Source organism: Penicillium cosmopolitanum (genome assembly GCF_028827165.1).
Source record: "Penicillium cosmopolitanum strain IBT 29677 chromosome Unknown utg000005l:1.0-4006212.0:1.0-4009387.0, whole genome shotgun sequence".
Lineage (NCBI taxonomy): Eukaryota > Fungi > Ascomycota > Eurotiomycetes > Eurotiales > Aspergillaceae > Penicillium > Penicillium cosmopolitanum.
In genome coordinates this window covers 1,593,400-1,614,827 of record NW_026622675.1, presented here as the reverse complement: position 1 = coordinate 1,614,827, position 21,428 = coordinate 1,593,400, and the positions used below count along the sequence as shown (strand labels likewise).

The 21,428-nt window shown below is 49.1% G+C and overlaps 11 protein-coding genes across 11 annotated transcripts; 5 read left to right on the top strand and 6 right to left on the bottom strand.

The window, feature by feature from the left end:
- Positions 1-19: 19 nt before the first annotated feature.
- On the bottom strand, positions 20-1,550 carry N7509_003656 (epoxide hydrolase family protein; the record flags this gene model as incomplete). The annotated part of the gene is made up of 4 exons (XM_056628293.1): positions 20-190; positions 253-357; positions 435-1,173; positions 1,246-1,550. The coding sequence occupies 4 exons, from the start codon at positions 1,548-1,550 to the stop codon at positions 20-22; spliced, it is 1,320 nt and encodes a 439-aa protein (XP_056491027.1).
- A 461-nt stretch (positions 1,551-2,011) lies between these two features.
- N7509_003655 (class I glutamine amidotransferase-like protein) lies at positions 2,012-2,728 on the top strand (the record flags this gene model as incomplete). The annotated part of the gene is made up of 1 exon (XM_056628292.1): positions 2,012-2,728. One exon carries the CDS (start codon positions 2,012-2,014, stop codon positions 2,726-2,728), a length of 717 nt encoding a protein of 238 aa, XP_056491026.1.
- A 68-nt stretch (positions 2,729-2,796) lies between these two features.
- N7509_003654 (fungal specific transcription factor domain-containing protein) lies at positions 2,797-4,891 on the bottom strand (the record flags this gene model as incomplete). The annotated part of the gene is made up of 5 exons (XM_056628291.1): positions 2,797-3,542; positions 3,597-3,862; positions 3,919-4,107; positions 4,180-4,730; positions 4,817-4,891. 5 exons carry the CDS (start codon positions 4,889-4,891, stop codon positions 2,797-2,799), a joined length of 1,827 nt encoding a protein of 608 aa, XP_056491025.1.
- Positions 4,892-6,254: 1,363 nt separating this feature from the next.
- On the bottom strand, positions 6,255-7,483 carry N7509_003653 (uncharacterized protein; the record flags this gene model as incomplete). The annotated part of the gene is made up of 3 exons (XM_056628290.1): positions 6,255-6,905; positions 6,980-7,228; positions 7,307-7,483. The coding sequence occupies 3 exons, from the start codon at positions 7,481-7,483 to the stop codon at positions 6,255-6,257; spliced, it is 1,077 nt and encodes a 358-aa protein (XP_056491024.1).
- A 1,046-nt stretch (positions 7,484-8,529) lies between these two features.
- On the bottom strand, positions 8,530-9,619 carry N7509_003652 (uncharacterized protein; the record flags this gene model as incomplete). The annotated part of the gene is made up of 2 exons (XM_056628289.1): positions 8,530-9,428; positions 9,514-9,619. The coding sequence occupies 2 exons, from the start codon at positions 9,617-9,619 to the stop codon at positions 8,530-8,532; spliced, it is 1,005 nt and encodes a 334-aa protein (XP_056491023.1).
- Positions 9,620-10,792: 1,173 nt separating this feature from the next.
- Positions 10,793-12,389, top strand: N7509_003651 (2OG-Fe(II) oxygenase; the record flags this gene model as incomplete). Its single annotated transcript, XM_056628288.1, has 4 exons — positions 10,793-11,284; positions 11,370-11,742; positions 11,798-12,120; positions 12,204-12,389. 4 exons carry the CDS (start codon positions 10,793-10,795, stop codon positions 12,387-12,389), a joined length of 1,374 nt encoding a protein of 457 aa, XP_056491022.1.
- A 2,005-nt stretch (positions 12,390-14,394) lies between these two features.
- Positions 14,395-14,875, top strand: N7509_003650 (cupin domain-containing protein; the record flags this gene model as incomplete). The annotated part of the gene is made up of 2 exons (XM_056628287.1): positions 14,395-14,420; positions 14,503-14,875. 2 exons carry the CDS (start codon positions 14,395-14,397, stop codon positions 14,873-14,875), a joined length of 399 nt encoding a protein of 132 aa, XP_056491021.1.
- Positions 14,876-15,230: 355 nt separating this feature from the next.
- On the bottom strand, positions 15,231-16,211 carry N7509_003649 (uncharacterized protein; the record flags this gene model as incomplete). Its single annotated transcript, XM_056628286.1, has 3 exons — positions 15,231-15,638; positions 15,718-15,959; positions 16,022-16,211. 3 exons carry the CDS (start codon positions 16,209-16,211, stop codon positions 15,231-15,233), a joined length of 840 nt encoding a protein of 279 aa, XP_056491020.1.
- Positions 16,212-17,406: 1,195 nt separating this feature from the next.
- Positions 17,407-17,744, top strand: N7509_003648 (4F5 domain protein; the record flags this gene model as incomplete). The annotated part of the gene is made up of 3 exons (XM_056628285.1): positions 17,407-17,469; positions 17,534-17,618; positions 17,695-17,744. The coding sequence occupies 3 exons, from the start codon at positions 17,407-17,409 to the stop codon at positions 17,742-17,744; spliced, it is 198 nt and encodes a 65-aa protein (XP_056491019.1).
- A 648-nt stretch (positions 17,745-18,392) lies between these two features.
- On the bottom strand, positions 18,393-19,229 carry N7509_003647 (uncharacterized protein; the record flags this gene model as incomplete). The annotated part of the gene is made up of 1 exon (XM_056628284.1): positions 18,393-19,229. One exon carries the CDS (start codon positions 19,227-19,229, stop codon positions 18,393-18,395), a length of 837 nt encoding a protein of 278 aa, XP_056491018.1.
- A 355-nt stretch (positions 19,230-19,584) lies between these two features.
- Positions 19,585-20,470, top strand: N7509_003646 (guided entry of tail-anchored proteins factor 1; the record flags this gene model as incomplete). Its single annotated transcript, XM_056628283.1, has 3 exons — positions 19,585-19,671; positions 19,792-19,978; positions 20,109-20,470. 3 exons carry the CDS (start codon positions 19,585-19,587, stop codon positions 20,468-20,470), a joined length of 636 nt encoding a protein of 211 aa, XP_056491017.1.
- Between the last annotated feature and the right edge of the window lie 958 nt (positions 20,471-21,428).

Here is a 21,428-nt window from a genome sequence, read left to right as displayed (position 1 = left end):
TTATGAACGATTACTCACTTCACAGCTTGCCCCCATTAAAGGCTCCCGTGTTGGACAGGGTTGCATTTCCGAAGAAAGAGCGCATGTCATCAATTAATACCAGAGGCGTCTCAATGGAAGCGAAATGCGATCCTCGATCGTGTACTGTTCTTCTCACCACGTTCCCGCTACGCTGAGCCCAGTCCATTGGCTAATGATGAAAAGGGTCAATTTGATTTTGCACGTCAATGGTGAGTTTGAAATGGAACTTACTGTTCTATACCAAAGGTCCGCAGGGAATTCTGAAATGGCGACGGGCTGGTGGACATATGGAAATGAAGATGTATTGATTGCTAGACCGTTTTCGAAAATATGGTCCTAGGGTTGAGCTATGTCAGTGAAATGCAACCAAGTTGCCGGGGGTATACCGAATATAGAATAGTAAGTTCACTTACGGTAACATGCTCTTTATAATATCGAAATGAAGAGTACGGACCCTGTATCCAGTACATCATCGTCCAAGTAACGATCTCCATCGGAGTCCAGACATGAAATTGGACGAACTCCTGCATTAAACTGTAAATCCACATGGCAAGCCCAATTGGGCTATCGGTCATGCCGGTTGCAAGTGACAATGGCTTAGTCTGCATGATCAGGCGGTAACCAGAGCCGAGATGTTCAAATTCCATGATTTTGTTAATGACGAAATCCTCATCAGGGGTAGATAATCCAGCGTGAAAACGCTCCAGATCGGTGCTGTTAGGCTGGACCACCCAAAAATTGGAAAGGGCGGAGAGGACAGATTCGGGGTGGCGTGCTGCTTGCTCATGGAGGAGGAAACCTCCTAGATCCCCACCTTGAAGGCAGTATTTTGAGTAGTTAAGCTTGTTAACCATAAGGTCGTTGTAAGCGTCTGCAAGGGCAATTGGGCCCAAACCTGGTACTGAGGGTGCGGGCGAGAAACCGAATCCGGGCATGCTCGGAGCGACAACATGGAAGGCGGGTGTCGATGTATTGGGAGGATTGGTGAGGCCGTCTATTATTTCGCCCACCTCCAGGAAGCTGCCTGGCCAACCATGAAGAAAGAGGAGGGGAATTGCATTAGGGCGTGGAGACCGGTGATGTACGAAATGTAGAGGTATAGGATGCGTGAAACTGTTACCCGCCGACACTGTGGTTGTGAATTGCTTGAATCTAGAATTTTGACAATCAGCTTTCAGAATGCATTTCTTATGGAGGCCTTGAAAAGAAATTGCCTTGACGTACTTTTTATTCAAATTTTCTTGGACTTGGAACCAGTCAAACTCATTGACCCAAAAGTCCCTTACTGTGGTCGCGTTATGACGCGGTGGCCCATCTGTAAAGTCAGGTTGTTGGAGGTCATCGGTGAATCGGGTCAATGATGCCTTCAATGTGGTTTTCTTAATGAAATCAGGGTTGACGTCAATCTGGAAAGGAGCTACGGTGTCTCCGAAAGTACCGCTGAATTCCAGGAGCTGACATGAAGCAGTCGATGATAGAATTAGGGAGGTTAGCCCGATAATGGGCAGTAAGATTTGGGTGGTTTTCATTGTCATAAAGTTGATAAGCACCAATCGAAAAGTTTTTATTTGATTGAAGTTGAGGAAGTGACAGGCACAGCCGCCCTTATAGTAGTCACCAGGATAGTAGTCGTCAGGATGGCTGCTTCCTAAGCCGCTAGTTATCTCCTCACTGAACCTGGATCCAAACCCCGAGAACTTGAAGCCTAAGGTACTAGTAGGATTTGAAATCCATATCGGAAGCTTCTAAGGTAGAACCTTGGAATATGGATTTCAAACCACGGTCACGGTGCATGAGTTTACCCTGTTTTCCGTGCCGAGATCCCTGACCACGGAGGACGGAGCCGTCAAACGGCCCGCTCCGCGATTACGGCATCCCGAAAATGGAAGTATATAATCACCAGAAAACACAGCCAGCAGTACTAACTATCAACAAACAAACTTCATTTGACACTCAGTTTCATTACTTCTACCAAAAAACTTCTACAAAGATGGCTCCCATCCACATCGGCTGCCCGCTCTACGATTACCAGACAATCGACATCATCGGACCATGCGATCTACTCAATTCCGCGAGTAAGATGCTCTTGGAGGGTATCAACTACTACGCCCCCGTTGATCCGAAACTTCTAGAAAAGGCCCCCGAATTTGTCTTCCACCATATCGGCGAGACCCTGGAGCCGGTGCACCTGCTTACGAGCGCTGTAACCGTTGTTCCTACGATCGCGGTGGACGACGTCCCCGAATTGGACATCCTCCTCGTCGGTGGTGATATCCCTGAAAAAACCAACCTTCCGCCAAAATTGCAGGACCTTATTCGCCGCCATGCTGCCTCTGGAAAGTTGATGTTCACGACTTGTACCGGAGCCGCGGTTGTTGCTGCCACCGGCGCTCTAGATGGCAAGAGGGCAACGGTCAATCGTCTCGAGTACAATTGGGTTAAGAAGAGATATCCGAATGTTAAGTGGACTATGGAGAAGAAGTGGATTGTTGATGGCAATATTTGGACTGGGAGTGGAGCTGTGGCGGGGATGGATATGGTTGCCCACTGGATCAAGGAGACTTATGGGCTAGACCTGCTTACCCAAGCGGCATTGTCGCTTGATTATGAACCACGGGATGCGGATGGACTTTTCAATGTTCTGACCCAGCGATACGACTCGACTGGAAAAAAGCTTTCCACTCATGTATTTCCCGACGAGATCTGAGGTATCTTTATGCTGAAATGGTCCCAGGGTAGTCGAGCGGATTTGCGGTCTGGGGTATAGATAGCTTATCAGAAACCGGTAGATGATGAATCTGTCGTGATAGGAAAAGTATCCATCAACAATACATCGTCCCAAAGGTGCTCATATTCTATCTTCTGGACTTCTGTAGAAATAGCGCTTTGTAGTATGGGTTGATCCGGAGTCCGCGCGACATGACGGCTCGAATACCGCAATGCAGGGCAGCGGTGCATCTTTTGCATGGATGAGCCTTTGTTAATCGAAACCAGAAGCTCGTGATGGGCATTTCGACTGTCACGATCCTGCGTGGGGTTCTCTTTTGCTGATGTATATGAAGTGTTCACACTTCCTATGATCTCGGGCAGCCTTGAAAAGAGGCTTTTTGTGGGTACTTGCCTATCTGTCGATGGCTTGATAGTCTGTAGATGAGATAACAGTGTATCAAGATAATCTTTTAGATCCACGGTGTGCTGTGCAATTTCCACGTTCCATTCGGGAACTTCTGGCAGCCCCACGGACAACCTGTACAGCACGAATACTGTCAAAATAACCTGATACCATGTCGAAAATGGCAGGCTATTGAGCTCTGCAAATGGAAGAGTGAGAAAATAGTCGAGATATTCTTTTGCAGAATTGACGCATTTGATCAAGTTGCTGATGATCATTGGATGTGCAGATAACATGGTGGAATCTTCCCGTTCCTTTGGAGATGGAGGTCTTCTCTGGCCATAGCAATACACCAAGCCCATTTCTTGAATTCGAATCTTGACTGCGTAGTAAGCGTTGATTGGCAGTACTAGGGATTTTTAATCAGCTTAAATAGGGGGCCCGGAGCTTGAGAAGTTCTTACCTGCGTTACGAAGATCTGTTGATAAAGATGACCACCATTCTTCTAACCGCATCGTGAATCGTTCAGCATGAATGTGCAGCCGAGGGCCACAGATGCCTTCTGACCGGTAGGTCTCGCAGACTTCCTCGGCAAATTGAATCACTTTCATCACTGGGTATATTAAGAGGTCTGTCTCAAACTCTGGTTGTTGTTCCAGCATCATAGCGCATTGAAGCATGTTTTGTTGGAATTGGAGATTATTGGGCTTCCCCGATGACATGGCTATGCTATTCGGGTCAGCAGCCTCATTGCCCGTTATCTGGATAGGGAATGCGATTCTTACATGCTAGACATGTAATAGCAGCCTAAATAAGCACGGCATGCTTCCCGGGTATACGTATCACCCAGCTCGATTTTCTGCTCAAGCAAGTCGGCAGTCTCTTGATCGAGGCGAAGGTCAACTACCAAGCTGATTGCGATTTGTAAGTATTTGTAGGTTTGCTGACTGCCTGGAACAAAGTCGAAGTGGAACCTGACATCAATTGGTTTGTTAGTGACTCCGAGAATGACAAGATAAAAGCCATTCTGGGAACTGGGATCCTACCAGGCGAGGTAAACAAGTAATCCCTGCAGCAGATCTAGATCTTGCTCGCCAGCTATGAGAACATGCTGAGTGAGGGATTCTTTGAAATGTTTGATCAGAGCATCTTGAAGGTGACAGTGATTTGAAGAAGCAACTGCTGCTGCTGCAAGTAATAGAAATGGGCGATCTTCGGCCATTGATGCAGCAGTCCAGGTATCTGAGGGCCGAACGAATGGAAAATAATATCCCATGCTGCGGAACCTGTCTAGAAGATGCCCAATAACGACAGGACTAAGTCCTAGGTCAGTGATCCAGGCGGAGTCCGTAGATGTGGATGAATTCTGCGGACTTTCTAGGCTATCTTCAGGGGCATCCCTTTTCTCGCTCAGCTCTAGGCCTTCGTTTAATTGTGCATTATCCAGGTACACATGGCTCATCCATTCGGCTGTAGGGTGTGGGCTGTCGTTGAAAATTTCAGGATTTGCGGACAGTCCAAAATTCGCATCAACGGGGGCTTGGACGCTACCAAAAGGTGCGCTCGAGCGCGAAAGAAGACCGATGATATTAGTGAGCTTGGACTCAAGGTCAACCAGTCGCCTTCATCCTCCCTGTCAGCAAGGCTAATCCATTGAGTCAAGGGCCCTCCGCGGTCACTTACGGTTTCGCTCGTTCTGAAACTCGAGGTCGCTGTCTCAGCTCTGGGAATACGCAGTGGGAGTTTGATCTGGCACATCTACTCAAATTAGCCTGAAGGGAAGTATGTGCCAGTTGGTTAGGGAAATAACGCGCACTTGGTACAAGGCTGTCCCTCCTCGAGTCGAATACATTTCACCTTGAGGACACGGCATTTTTGGCATGCGGGTGCCGCTTTCTTCGGCTGACGAGATGGATTTGTTGGAATTGCATTATCCATCATCAATATACTTTGCGTGATCTCAAAATAGTAAGCCCAAAAAAAATTGAAATGAGGGGGGGCTTGTATGTGCTAACTTTAAGATAGTTTCAGGCCGCCAAACCTGACATTTTAGCTGACAAATCCACACCCTAGTTCCTACAGTACTAATATCAAACCAAGTACGCGCCCAGAGAATAGCGAGTACGGAGCTGACGGCGTGGAATTAGACTCCAGCACGCTGTTAAGTGACTGATACAGTATAGCCTCCCAGTTTCTTATTGTGATTATTTCTCGATCAGACCATACTGAGTGATATGGAAAGGAAGAGAGGCACAATGATAATGATGATCCGATGAAGAGAGACGAGGCAAGAGCGGAGCTATCTAGAGGTAGCCATCAGAGCGTTGGTGAGTGATCAGCTTAGGCTAGTCAGAGGCGTAGAATCAAAAGTGAAATGCATCCATTGGGTATTATCATCTGGATCTCTAACCATTTGAGGAAAACAAACAAAGCACTGACACATAAAAAGAAAAGCGGTAGCTTGAACGGCATATACCCGAACGAAACCTCCCATCCGTTTGAAACCCCCCCTAAAGAAAAGATATACTAGAGATAAACTAGCCCACCCCAGCTCCCTCCAAAACAAAAAAGCACAACAAACAAACTGAAGCACAGCACAACGAAAAGCAGGGATATAATGGGACTTGCTTGCATGACAGAGAGAATCAGAGCAGAGTCATCAATCGGGATGGGCCGAGCCCGCATAAAAAAAGAACTAGGAATTTTTGGGAGAAGGCAAATTTGGAAATCGTTAACGTCGAACACTTCATTTCATCAGCAGCGCGATCATAATTCCTATCCATGGAAAGAAAGCCCCCATCACCATCACCACACCGAACAAATACAAATTTGTGAATGGGGGACGATGGGAGACGTCTACCCTAGACAGGACAGGCTATATGATAAAATCCGGCTGCAGCAAGATTGGGGCGTCACGGCATGCCAGAAGAAAATATGGGACTCGAAGTGTATTCGTCATAATGCGAGGGTTCGTGTTGATTGATGTTCGAGAAAAAAAAAGAAGAAAAATAGATAAGAAAGGGAAAAGGAAAAAGAAAAAGGAAATTAACAAAATCGAAAAACGGGGAGATAGAGAAAAAAAGCAGAGACGGAGAGGAGGAAGAGGATAATCTGCTTTCTTCTAGGTAGGCTTCTCGCATCCGATTCGTCCAAGGAGAGCTTTGCGATCACTCTGGTCGAAAGGAACACGGCCACGACCCCGGGCCCGAACCGACGTGGACCCATTCGACCGGCGACGGTCCAAGCCGGGGGCAGTGTCGACTGCGACGGGGGTAGGGTTAACGCCATCCTTCGCGGCCAGCCGCACGGTGCCGTTCGCAGTAGCTTCGGGGTCGACTTCGGCCTCGTCTTCCTCGTCGCTGCGGCTGTCTTCTGCGGCGCCTGTGGTGATGGTTGTGTAGGCGACGCGGACGATCATGGTGAACCAGACGACGGAGAGAAGTTGGATGGAGACGAGGAAGGCTAAGAAGATGAACTTGATGGTGGGGTTCATGCAGACGGGGTTCTCGAGGTTGAAGAATGGTGCGAAGAGGTACATGAAGGCGTCTGGGTAGGGGTTGGTGCTGGTCATTTCGCCGTACTGGTAGGTTCCGAAGGCCATTCTGGCGGGGACGTTCTTGTAGATGTTCCAGCAAAGCATATTATACAGAACATGCCGTGTGATGAACCAGGTCGACATGAAAATGCCGAATCCGACATTGCAGGCGTTCTGGTAGTGGAGGTACTTGAGGATTTTGGCAGACTGTGGGGTAGTTGTCAGTAAAATGGACCGCTGAGGGGAGTGGAGAGCCAGGAATTGAAACGTACCGGAAGGAGGAAGTCCACAATGTCCATCAAGCAAAGTACCACGTTGGACACATTGTAAAAACCGTAGATATAGGCGGAGGTGAGGAGGGTGCTGGTGATGACGTGGTGGGCGAACATTTGGTAGTGGTCCTTCCGTCTCTCCTCGACATGAATGATGAAGATGGACTGAATGAGGAAGGCCAATTCGACAAGCAGATACCACTTCATCAGACCGGACATGGGACGAGCTGGCCATTCATCCCAGATTGCGCTGAAATCGAACCAGTAGTTTGAGTTCTTCCAGAGGTACTGTCGGATCCAGCGTTAGCATACTCAACAATCCCACGAGTTTCACCCATGTCGCCGCGGAAAAGGAAAAAGACATACCAATCCCGTCGCCCAGACAAAGCTGTAGTACATAACTTGCCAGCCCTGCTCAGCAATGCGAACTGAAGCCTTTCGTTTCACGCCAGACTGGCGAGCCAATGGCTGTAGAATCCATTCAATTGAAATGCCGCGGACCGCGGTAAAGAGCGAGGGCCGCACTGAAAACGAAGTAGACATCGTCCCAGCCCTGAACGTACTTGCCGGAGGCGGGGTTATAGTAGGACAATTCGAAAAAGGGCTGAGTATAAGGGCGCAAGGAAGGGTAGAGGTTATGAAGAGCCAGCAACATGGCCAGAATGGTCAGGGAGATACCTGCGCAGCGCCAAGAGTGTTAGTGGAAATCTTGTCAGAAGGCTGCGATAGGGGAACCAGCGTTTATTCGCATTCGCCAGGGCATAGGAGGTTCTATGCCACAACGAATAGACGAATTGGCCAGGATATCCAGGGAATCAATAGCGTACCAATCTGGTTGTTGACCACCCATTCGCGGAACGTGGTCTCCTTGGTTCGGGAGCCATTCGGGAGGAGGAGACATAGACATTGAGCTCCGAGGCAGCTGTCTCCTTGTCCATGTTGGAAGTCGCAACTGGAATAATACCAGTTGGGGAGGTATGTTCAAGTTGATGGGTGGAGACGGGGTAAAAAGGGAGGAGAAGAGGAGCCCAAAAAAAGGCGGAGGGTGAGTCGAGTCGAGTCGAGTCGAGACTCTTTCGTGGGCCGCGGTCACTTTTTGGGTGGGACAAGGTTGAGTGGGAGCGTTTGTTTGTTGCTGTTCTTTTTTTATACTGCCATAAACACCAAAACGAGGGAATAGCGAGAGAGTAGAGGTCCTGGGAAAGCAGGACTCTGGGCAAAAAAAAAAGAAAAGAAAAAGAAAAAACCCAGGATTGCCAGAATCCAAATGGGAGAGAGGGAAAAGAGGTGGAGGGGAAAGTGGTTGAGTCTCGTTTCGTTTCACTTGATGATCGACGCTCCACACCGCCTCATCATTTTGATCGAATGAGCGGAGGGCAATTGTGTACAGAGGACAGGTGGAGGGAGAGGGACAGGGACAGTATACAGTATACAGGATACAGGATACAGGATACAGTGATTCTATTCTATATACTTGTACAAATTATGAATTGTACACTCAGTCCAGCCCGTCCGTCGCCCCGCGAACAAACTCCTGGGCATTCATCCCCAACTGTGCCAGATCCACGCCGCCATGACCAGTAAGTGCCCTAGACATGGCCTGCACTACCTCCGGCTCTTCCCAGATATTGTTCACCACTGTACTCGGACCCGTTCCCGCGCCTGCACCTGCGCCTGAACCCCCTTGCCCCGACCCTGCGGTCGTCCCCCCCGCTTCGAGTCCGGTCCTCCACCGCCGCGATGGCCTGCCAGTATGCGTCATCGCGCTGCTTGAGCGACCGATCCCGCACAATCGCGTTGCGGGTGACACTTGTGGCGTGGAGCTTGGACTGGACACCGTTCAACATCTTCAGGGCCGTGGAGACCCCTTGGTCCAATTGTTCTGAAGACGACGGTTGTTTGAAGAAGAATCGGTGCGTGGAGGAGAGGTAGATGATGGCAGCACAGCCCAGGTCAAACACACCGAAGATGAAGGGTCGGGCCAAGGTTGAGATGTAGTAATAGCCATAGCTGACGGGGGCATTCTTGGCTGCTCTGTCCAGGGCTGACCCTCCGTTCAGCGCATCATGAGTCGTCGCAAGATAGATATCACAGAATGCCACCAAAGATGCAACGAGTGTGAACTTGCCTCGCCAGCGAGTGCATTCGGAGCCGGAGAGGGCCTTTGATGTCACGATCAACAAGATCAGAACATGCACCAGGTGCGGCAGAAGGACCTGGAATGGGAGATAGAAGAAGAGATATGTAGACGGCGTATTGATCGAGCAGAACTCGCACTTGGTGATGGTATCCGGACCGAAGGCGAGGTAGATCTTGCGGGCGCTTATCGAAGTGAGGCCTTGTTTGAGGAGCTCATCAGCCACGGTCAGGGTCTCGCTGGGCCGAAGTCGTGCGAGGCGAGTGAAGAGTACATCGGTGGAGGTTGTGATGCGCGATTTAGTGAGCTGGAATATATTTTTTTTCGGGCGCGTAAGGTATGAAGGGGAAGCTGAGGGCGATGTAGAGACAGATGGCAATGAAGAGGAGGTTCAGCGCTCGTTCAGCGCCCTGGGGAATTGGGCGCGGTGGTGGACGAGAGGCGACGGATGCATTGAAAGAACGATATGCTACTAAAAGGCGTGGTAGAACAATCGGGGCGAAGAAGATGACGATCGATTTGATGCTGAGGCCAGCGGTCATGGTTAGCGAAGCGCGTGTAGGTGAGGGTAAGGACAGTTCAGCTTTCAACTCACGTCGACCAAGATGGGATTTCTATTCCAGCCATGGTGGCGGCAATTAGGAACAGCCCGTTATTTCATGGGATGCAAAGAAAGGGATGGGGGTATTGAGAAGAAAGGCATTGATGTCAAAGAGGCCAGCGCATGAATATGCGCAGGTGAACAAGCTGAAGTTGGCCCCGGTGCCAAAGGCGGTCTTGGCGCTCCACCGTATACTGTATACTTCCACTCCTATAGCTAGCTGTTATATACAGGACACAATGTATTTTACAAAGTGAAAAGTTTAGTTTTACTGAGGGGATCCCAATGTCTATACTAGTAGTAGCAGTGCAAACAATTATGTGTCAGTAGAGCAAAGAATGGGTATTAGCACCTAAACAAAGAAGTGAAAGGCAGAGCAATCTACTAGTACTAGTAGTACTGTACGGATGTTTGTAAATAGCAGCAGCAATGAGATACTCTATAAATATCATCCCATTATCTATGAATTAAAACAGCATGTAAAATAAACATTTTATGAGATTCTCCATTATACTATAGTATATCTATATCATGCATGTTCCATGGGACTGTCCGTCATTGGGGAGGCTCTACAGAGGATCTGTTGGGAGGTGCGACTCAGAGAAATTATATTCAAGTTACTAACTAGTACTACCACTATGAGAGCAATGGTACTATTATATCCGGCTTTCTTCCCTACTTTCTACTATCACATCCCGTCTCTACTACTTCAAATTTCAAGCTCAGCGATGTCGGAGAAACCAATCGCAGTCACCACCGAGGAGCAGGCCTTTACAAAAGGCGCACATAGACTCGCGGAGGCTGCTTTTAAGGCAGTCGAGCGTTACCAGAAAGATTTCCTTGGAAGGGCCTGCAACTTTCACCTGTGATGCTCATTCCTTCTTCCTGTACTATTCGGGTCCGGGCTGGCGGGTGCCTAGAGGTGCCTTGGATGATCCGTGGGGAAGGGACCATGGGAAGTATACAACTCTAGTCTACCGACTTTACTCATGCTACTCTTTTCCTACCTTCATCCCTCTCACTTCTACTACCTCGTCTCCCCTTCTTTCTTCTATCTTTCACCTACTACTTTCTTGATCACTTCTGCCAATCAGTCACCATCGAACCATCCAAAATGTCAAGCCCTGGGAGACCTGAGAAACAGGTCCCTGTCCGCTCACTTTCGGAGACTGCATTCAAGGAAATCTGCCGTCAGTTGGAACAAGCCTTTACGGACGAAAAAGCATCTGCCTCCTTTGTCTGTGGGGGAACCATCCCGATGGTAGAGAAACTGATCAGTGTTTACTGGCGCAATGGCAAACATGACTCGCAGGCTCAGGTAGTTGATCTCCCTGTCCCCAGCACTGGTGATGATGGAAACAACAGGCTCGTTCATTCACTGGTTGCTAGCTGTGAAGCTGCAAGCTTCGGCAGAAACAAGGAGACCGTCATGGACCCTGAGTACCGGAAGGCAGGGAAGCTGGAACTGGATCAGTTTGCTACCACTTTTCACCCTGCGGACCACGGTATCCTCGATGAAATTGCCCAGAACCTAGTTCGCAACCTCGATGCAGGCAACGCGTGGCTTGTTCCTCGACGGGTTGAGGCAGAGCTCTACAAGCTGAATGTAAGTTGTGTTGTGCTGCTTGTGACATGCTGTGCTGTGCTGCTTGTGCTGGAATTTTGCTGACAACGCCAACTTCAAACTTTAGGTCTACTCGGGCCCGTCCGGTCTTTTCCAGAAGCATGTTGACACCCCGCTCTCCGAGAATCAGATTGGGTCTTTAGTGGTTTGTCTACCGTCCCCATTCAAAGGTGGGAACTTGATGGTTCGACACAATGGCAGCGAGGTGGATTTTGCATGGGAAGTACACAGCGCAAACACCATTCAATGGGCTGCTTTCTACAGCGACTGCGAACATGAGATCAAAACCGTGAGCGAAGGTCACCGCATCACCCTGACCTACAACCTCTACGCCAAGGTCGAGGCATCAAAGCCCCCAAGTCCAGTCCTTGATGCTAGATCCTTGCCCATGTATGGTCTGCTGAAAGATGTTCTCCAGAATCCGGGATTCATGAAAACAGGTAAGTATATTCCAAAGGGGGGTTGAGATCGACCATTGTGGCTAACCAGGTACAGGCGGCGTTCTCGGAGCATTTTGCGCCCACAGCTACCCCCACGCCTACGAGGGTGTCGAAAAGCTGCTCCCGCAGTACCTGAAAGGCTCTGACCTAGGCCTGTATGCTGTACTGCATGCATTGGGCTTCAAGGTCGAGGTTCTACCTGTTGTGGTCATGCATGAGGGGGACGAAGAATGGGGCTATCCTCAGTGCTGGAACCCCAAGACCAGCCGATACAAGACAGACCTTCAGCTCAATGATGAAGATGTGGCCATCTTCGTTGGCCCCGAGCTGAAGGCTTTTGACGCAATGTTCAATTCCGGAGAGGAAGATTACCGCGAAGTAAGAAGAACATTCTTGATATTTGATGGCAGCTTACTGATTCAAAACTATGCACAGCTTTCCTGAAATGGTTTGGAGGACAGGAAAGCTACGAGAAGCCTATAACCTGGATTTCTGACCCACAACACCCAGCAGCTGCGATGGCCCATATCAACTACGGTAACCAGGCCGAGGCCGGGCTGATGTACTCCTACGCCACGATCATCGCTGAGATTCCCGCATGGAATGAGAGACAGCTCCGTATGCAGGAACTGACCGAGACCGAGTAATTGTCTTATGTCTAGCGATACCGGTGACCCAGTATGAGCGTCGATATGGAGGGAGGGAAATATCTAAGAGAGAAGATAACTATGGAGGGGGTTGAGGAGATCAAGTAGTTTTGAGATTTTCTTATTGCTTAACTGAGATCGTAATCTAGCTCTAATGCTACTATTCCTACCGAAGTACCTGAAAGTTTCTCTCACGAATCCTGATGGCTTCTTATCTTGTCCCGCCCGGCTTTGACATCCAATTGTGTTTCTAGGAAATTACATTGTTTGATGCAATGCCATAGGCATTTGCCATTGGTAGTAACTATTTAAGTGGCTCCCTTTGTTGTCCTGTCTTTTCCCATCTCCATGCTGAAGATTAAATGTCACTACCATTGCTCGATTATTTTTATGTCCCTGGGCTGTTACGGTATATAGGCATTCGATTTTGGAATATGGCATTTTTGAAATATTATCTGACATTCGAATACTAAATCATATTACTAAGATGGTATTTATATTATTTATTACACTCCTATATGAGACTTGGCACTGTTGAACGATAATTCACCAAACTCGTGCATTCATGCAAAAAGGTAGTAGACTTTTCCCTCTCGAAAAGGTACTGCAATGGAATCCTGCTAATCAAAACAGGCGGTTTTCTCGGAATTTTCTGCTGTCATACCTACCCTCGACGGTGCGGAAAAACTGCTTCCACGTTTTCATAAAGGCGCCGACCTTGGTATATATGCCATCTTGCGTTGCTTCGGCTTCAGCGTCGATGTTCTTCCCGCTGTGATACTGCCCGATAAGGTCTAAGGCCGTGAGGATGAGTACCTTGACTGCTAACTTACGACTGCAGGATCAACCTCTACCCGGTGACTGTGCTTAATGGGAGTTATACCGGTCCCGTCGTTGGTGTAGAGCTGAGGCCCTTCTAATGCGTCGAAAACAATGTGGAGGAGAAATTTGAGGAGGTATGAAGTACACTGGCATTACGACACGAGGATAGATTTCCGGATTATCAATCTACCTATTTGCAGCTCGTTACCAAATTCCGGCAAGACGCGAAGAACTTTGAGAAACCGGTAACCTGGATTTCGGCGCCATAATTTCCGGCAAAGGTGTTGGCCCATTATTCCAATAATGACGAGGCTTCAATTACCATGACATACTAGTACTCCTATGCTGCCACCATAGTCGAGATTCTTCCTTGGAGTGAGAGGTATTTCCGCCTGTAGGAATTGTTCGAGGGCGAGTGCTCCGTAGCCGCAATCGACCCGGTGTTTCTGTCAGGGCGACAGCGTCCAAAATAACTAGTGTTCCTCATATTCGCGAAATTGTATATCTACAGTAAAGAAAATGTTTTTCCAACCGATGTCGATTCAACTATCTATAGAGGATCCAGGTGTCGGATATTAGTTATTTTCCGCGATATTCAACGTATACCAGGGTCAATAGTTAGTACCCGCGCCTACTGGAACTTGAATGCGGATGTGATAGTTTCAATCTCCCAACATATCCAAGTCTCGGGTTCTGCCTTCCGATTTCCGAATAGATCTATGAATATTAATCTCTTACAAACTCTAAGGTTATTTTTACCTAAAGGCAAGCGATGTGATTGCCCAGTGGCGAGGGGCCGCCTCGGAATTCGGATAGCCTATCCAACCTTAATCAGTCGACCCCAACATGCCAACATTCTTTCTCCGCCCCAAGAATGCACCACAGCCATTGAAGCAGCGTTTAGTGGAGAATTGAATCCTTGGAATAGCCTACTCGGAAGTTCGTCGTACCAGTGGCCTTATGCACTTCGACGCTACTAGTACTGCGACCGTGACGTAGTTCAACGGATTTGGGCCAGCTGGCAATTCCGAGTCCGGTTGATATGCACCTGGGCATTTCCCTATAAGAGTCGCGCCCCAGTCCATACCTAGGTATTGGGCACTCAGAAAATCAATCCCGGACTACAGTTTCAAGTTCAGACCCAATCTTCAGTCCTGAACCCTCAAATAAAACCCTTGACATCATGCAAGAACCGACCTATGATTCGACGTATGTACCACCATGATACCAGCATCCAAATAATCAACTACCAGTACGAAAGAACCTCACCATGAACTAACGAACGCTCCAGCCGCCCGAGACCGGCCATTGAAATCGTCTCTCAGTACAAACTGAATGTCGCCGGTATCACCGGAAAGACCGTCTGTGCCCTACGCGTGGTCTTCCCTCCGAATGGATCAACTCCTCCTCACAGACATGGTGGCTGTGCCGTATCGGCATTCGTCATATCGGGCGCACTGTTGAACAAAATGAACGACGATCCGATGAAGGTTATCCAGTCTGGCGGTACCTGGTATGAGGCTCCTGGTTGTCATCATCGAATCAGCGACAATGCAAGCAAGACCGAGGAAGCGGTTCTACTGGCTACTATGATCGTCGACACCGAGGCGTTGGAGCGGGATGGAATGGGCGCACTTATTCAAATTGATGAGGAATATCGCTGAGTGACATTCAGAGTACTGATAGGTAAAGTGGTGGAATTAAAATCAGTCTAGATGCCAGTGGAAAAATCGATAGGCATAACTTTAGATACTATGGAAAAGAAACAATGACGAATGAGACAATGGAAATTTTAAGTAGAGAGTGTAAAGGAATGTCTGCAATCAATTAAATCAAATCAAGCAATAGGATGCACCACACCCAACTCCAACTCCAACTCCAACCGTGCCCCATAATAAACGCCGAACAAACGCTCCCAGAAAACAATCATATCATCAAACCATCCGGGATAGCCCACAAAAGCCACAAACAGATACTCTGTAGCTAAACTAATCCCACCCTCATCCCATCCCATCTCATCTAAACCATATTGACCGCATGAGTCTGCCGCATAGAAGGATGATACGCCTCCTCAGGAAACGGCACACCCTCCGAATTTCGCGAATAATGCGATGAAGCCGCATCATCGTTATTCAGCGGCGGTTGGAGATGCGCATTGTCCGCAGCATCATTGCTCCGCATCATGGGACCGGAGATCTTAATCGGGAATCGACCAGTGAATCGCTTTGTTGCTCGCTTCAAGGCATTCTCGCGCGCTGGTTCGGGAGGAGTGTAGGTTGGTGGATGTGGGTATTCTTCGCGCTTGATTCCTAGTTGTAGCGATCGTTGGCTGCTTGTTCGGCTTATTACTTGGTCTTTGGCGCCGGCGCCGTAGATTCGGACTTGGCGGGCGCTGACGTGGGGTTTGCGGTGGCTGAAGATGAAGGTCTGGGGGAGGGAGTTAGGATTTGTGACGAGGCTGGATTGGATTGGACTAGAGTAGTGTTGGGATGGGCGAAATAATTACCGCCAGGATGTTCATCACGCTCATGACCATGGCCAGGATTCCCGCTGAGATGACGATGCGCCAGAATGCGAGGCCGATAGACTTTTGGCTCATTGCTTCGGTGTTCAGATTCCCTAGCACAGCGACTCCGAGGATCATCATGGCTAATGCTAGACCGAGGAAGCCTGCTTCGTCTCCGAAGAGTGGCCAGTTGCGATTAAAGTAGTCCCGAAGGATCGGGAGCTCAGTGATGATCAAAACGACTAATGGATGATGTTGTCAGTAAATCAGTTCGCAGGACATGGTGGGATGAATGGATACTCACTGCTAATCAAAGCCATGACAGCATGGGTAACGGCTTGGAAGAAGAAGAATCCATTCCGCATATCGATTTTGACCTCCATCACCACGCAGGAGGCGATGATATCGAGGAAGACAATGATGTTGAGGGCGCGGATGGTGTTCAGAATCACGTACCCTGGGCCAGCCAGGGATTCCTTGAGTTTCGCCATCATAACAGCGGAGCCGGTAAATAAAACTGCACGGGATAAAAAGGGACTTGAAATGAAAATGATTCCAAGAACCCAAACTCAAAGATGTATAACGTGAGCGAGACTTGCCCGCGGGGTTCAAGTTGGGAGGAAGACTTTTATGGGAAGCAACTGGCCAGCCGGAAGCTTGTTGTCCCATAAAGGAGAAAGAGACAAAAAGAAAGACGAGATCAACTCGAGCAATTTGGAAACGAATGAGACAGGAGGGGAAGAAGGAGAGAAGAAGAAGAAATGGAGCTGGCGAAGGGGAATATCTAGTGTTCCTCCACCATGCCATTCACCCCATTCACTCCCGTCGGCGCCATGGAGGCATTCAGGGCGGCTATTGTCTCGTTTCTAGTGCAGGCGACAATGGAGCCTGAAAATAGAACCTGAAACAATTGAGGCAAGTCCCGGGGGTTATTTTCGGAAGTGAAAGGATTTGCCTTGTTAGGCGGGTTTGTTTGTTTCATCGGGGAGGAGTTAGGGCAGGGCTGTCAGATCTCAAATCCGATCGGAAGGAAGGATTGGCGGAGAGTTTCCGATGGTCTGCAAGGTGAAACTGCGAGTGCCCTGGGTATGGGATATGGGGATATTGGGGATATTGGGTGTTGGGGTTATACTGTAGTTCTCTGGTGATTATCGCAGCCCTAAGTCAGGCAGCTCGTGTTCCCAAACAAGCATCTTCAGCCCATAGTCAGCCATCACTCAAACAAAACACCTCTGATGCTATTCTCCCAATTTCTGATTACAGGGAATAGCATTTCCCTGCAGGATCCAATCGATCCAGTCGAAACTGTGCGGCTCTACGCGCCCAATCAGACCAACAGCCCAAGCGCCAGGAGTTCGTGCTGCAGAGTAACTAGCTCCTTCATTTCGGCAATTAAAACCACAACCCAAAGAAATTCAAATAATTATTAAATCACCCTAGGGTACTCCGTAATTAACATGATCATTGGGCTTCGGCCATGGCGCAAGTTGACCTTGACCCTAACTCTCTGAGTAATGTCGAAAGATGATTCGCCCCTCCAAAATCTCACGATAAACGCCGCCCCCGCCCCTCCTCGTTTTCTTTTTTTCTCCCTTTCTCCTCCACCTGCCTCCGATCTCCAATCTCCAGTCCCCCCTCCTCCACTAACACGCCCCTCCTCTCCATCCACAATCCTTTTTGGAATCCACCATGACGCGGGGTAATCAGCGCGATACCGATCGGGCCAAGGCCCAAAAGAAGGCCAACGCCGCGGTTCGTCTTCCCCCGATGCAATCAATATCTATACTTCCTATTGCCCCTCGCTGACTCCTCCCAGAAAGGAAAGAACACCATGAGTGGAACTGAGTACCAGAAGACCAAGGAGGACGCCGCGACCATCATGCGCGAGAAGCAGAAGAAGGGTGAGTCCTCCCAACTTCAGGCCGAGCCTCAACAAAGAAATGGAAATAGAATCTAACCTGGTTTCTACTCATCCAGCCGACGAGAAAAGAGCAGCTGAAGCAGCAGCTGGTGGGAAAAAGAAATAACCTGTCCTAACTCCCTCCTCTCCCTCCCTCTACGCTTGTCGTCGCCTACCCTCCAATTCCGCGGTCCGCCACGCCCCAGTTTTGGAAGACTGGGGCCGAACACATAATCAAGCGCATTGCATTGAACAGTTCGCTCACGCCGAATGCGCAGGATTGGAACGGCGACGAGCGTAATGGTGTTCATATCCATTGGCACCCTTCTTTGGCTTCATGCCTGCGACTAGCGAGGAGTTAGCAACGGCGTTTTACATACCAGCATACACCATACTTTTTACCCCAGAAACATAGCGAATATACTGTTCATACGAGTCACGAATATTGTGAAATAGATTGGGTTTTCTTTTTCTTTCTTTCTTATATATCTAGATATTTTTGACATTTCCAAAATCTATCGAGTGGAGGATGTCGATCAGTGTTGATCATCTCTTGCGCCAGATGCTGCTGCTGCTGCCGCCGCCCAGTATGCTTGTGCTTGTGAGAGTCGGTTGCGCCATGGCCATTTTGCCAAAGACCGCGAGGGCCTTGTCCCATCGGAGAAAGTCTCACTAATCACAGACTCCAGACCGAATTGTCGAGTCGCCTGATCAATAAACGTCCACAGACTCTCCCCTTCCCACCCAATTTTCAGCGCGAATCGAAGAACCCGTCTCACCGTGCCGGAACGAAGATCTGCATCTGCACTCTGCTGAGCAAGTACATTGCGAACATCCAGCCGGATATATCCCGCGGGTGAGACAGACACCATGTCAGCGTCGGGTCCACCAAACTCGCCGCGGCGCGTTCCATCTGGTCGGCATCCGCATCTGCGTCGCCCTGGTCTTTGCTGATATCTGTAATATAAGAATGCAGCCTCCGCATATATGTAAAGGCATAAAAGTTCTTCGGATGTAACACCCCGGCACGAAGCACAATATCGAGTTCTGCCCGTTCGCGCTTTAATAGAGTCGATACCGTAGGCCTGCGCAGCCTAGTCAAGACATCTAGTACCCATAAACGGTGAGACCAAAGGGTGGGAGATTTGGTATGTCGACTTAATGGCGAGCCTTGATATGTTTGCATGAGCGTGAGCTCTGTCTCCAAGATCTTTTCCGATGAAGAGGTGGCTTGGCTGGTCTCATTGTCGCGCGAAATAGCTGCCAGCAGCCATTTCTTGCGCCAGTTGCACGCGGTGAGATGTTCAGAATCAAATAATAACATGATCTCCGTGATTATTTGCTTTGGCACCTTCAATTCGGTGCTCTGGTTCGAATTGGAAACCTCCGCCTCGAAGTCGGTCGAGGTCATGGGCATTAAATGCTTGATAAAGAGCTGTCGGGAGACTGTAAAGGCCTGCACCAGGCATTTCTTGGTGACTCCGATCGAGGTGCCATGTTTTATGAATGGCGCTTCTAGAGTTGAGAGGGTAGTGTCGATATCTAGGACGTCATTGCCTCTTGAAGTGAAAAGGTCGGCGAGTACATGGAATGCGTCCTCGGGAGTCGTCATTGGGGAGTTATGTAATGGTAGATATTGTTATGGTTCATGATCTTCTCTCTTTGTAGTGTATCCAAGTCGAAGTGAACAAGAAAGAGAAAGGCGAGAAAGTGGTGGTGGAAGGAGGAAGATGCGATGTGATGTGATGTGGTGATGTCTGGAACCATCCAAGGCGGAAAGCCCATTACGGCCGCGGCGGAGTGTCAACTGTCCATCATTAACCCCTCGCCGAACCCATCAACCTACTTGCGACCTCCCACCACACAACACCAACGCCCTCTGCGACACCGCGCTCTCGCTTCCGGCTTCTCTAGCCACTCCCATCGACTTTGCATCCCGGTCCGCTGTCCCCGCAACCAACGCCGCCATGCTGTCGCTCATCTTTACGGTGCTCTTCGTGCACGTCGCAATCTACCTGGTCAACACGATCGGCGCGACCACAATCGACAGCTTGGTACGTCTACATGGAACGAGAGTAGGAGAGTTTAAATCCTCTCTACTCATCAACGTTCACTCTTCCCGTCGTACCGCCGCCCCGAAAGCTTCTCCAGGCTAACTAACACCCTTCGCATAGCTATGGCACCTCTACCTCAAACTCCCAACCTCGACCTCGAGAAAGGCCCGTGAGCAGCAGCGCAAGAAGCAAGAGGCTGTCCAGCTCAAGCGCGAGATGAACAATACCAGCTCACAGGACGAGTTCGCGAAGTGGGCCAAGCTCCGGAGAAGACATGATAAGAGCATGGAGGAGTACGAAGCGATGAGTACGTGTTCTCTATTCTATTCAATCCTAACCCCAATACCCGGGAGAATCAAATCAAGCAATCGCACAGGCGAGAGAGGAAATAAAAATGGAAGAGAAATATCTCAAAAGCTAACATCACTCTCCAACAGACAAAGCAGTCTCATCCCAAAAATCCTCCTTCGACTGGGCCGTCAAAATTGCCCGCTGGCTCAGCACAACCGGTCTCAAGATCTTTCTCCAATTCTGGTACTCCAAGACCCCCGTCTTCGCCCTGCCACCGGACTGGTTCCCTTACTATGTTGAATGGGTGCTCTCGTTTCCGCGCGCTCCGATCGGTCACGTTAGTATTCAGGTTTGGAGTAATGTGTGCGCCAGCACGATTGCGGTTGTGGGTGAGATTCTTGGGGCTGTGATTGCGCAGGCTCTGGCGCCGAAGCAGCAAAAGCAACAGAAGCAGGAGGCTGCTGGTGCTGGGGCTGAAACAAACTTGAAGGCGGAGGAACTGGATTAAAGACGGCGGAAAAGGTGCAGTAAGTAAGTACCTGCGGGTTATGATTTCTATGTATGGGTGTATGGTGTACTTATATTGGGAATGGACTCCGAGTCGGGGAATCATTTTCTCAAATCCTACGTTGTTATGAGTATTGCATAGCTATTGCATTTAAGAATCATTTGATTTAGGCATAATGAAAAATTCAATTGGTATAATAATAGATACTATATAAACTCCAGACAGCTCAAATGTCTCTTCACAAGAAGTGAGTTGTAAATGTTCATCAGATATTTTTAAATCGTTTCTCGTCAAGGATCCCTCTTGGGGATCTCGGGGCTTGACTCTATGATTGGTATATCATCCCGCGAACAAGAACAAAAGCTCATGGCGAAGACTCTTCAAAAGAGAGTAAGAAGACAACGGAGTGTTGAAAAAAGTCCGACCCCTTCGACAGGGTTTCTGCACCGAGACCAACATCAATCTCAGCACCGCTTTGCCATAAGCTACAGACTTAAAAGGTGTCAGAACTCCTCGCCTCAAGAATGAGCCCCATTGAGTTACCCCCGTCACATCGAAGTGAAGAACAAGGGGCAATCGCATGACTATCGAACCACGACGAAAGGCAACCCGATACAAGAGAGATCGAAATCCCCCTTCCCCCCCTCCGACACGAGCCCACCACCCCATTATAACCAGTACCCCCTCACGAAGAAGAGAACTGTCGGACGATGGACGCAGTCGGGATGGGATAGGGCAATAAGCCGCTATCGAATTGCTTCTATGGCGGCGCGTTTCCGCAATGCCTGGCTTGGACTAACTCCGATCCGAAAATCAAAGTGCAGGTTGTCCGGGACTTTCCCCAAAGCGAGTTTTTGTGTAAAAAAAGAAGAGAGCATCTTCCTTTTTTGTGTGTGAGCTTTGAATGCGATCCTTTGAGCGAGGAGTTGGGAGGAAGGAGAAGCTTTGGTGGGTTCGG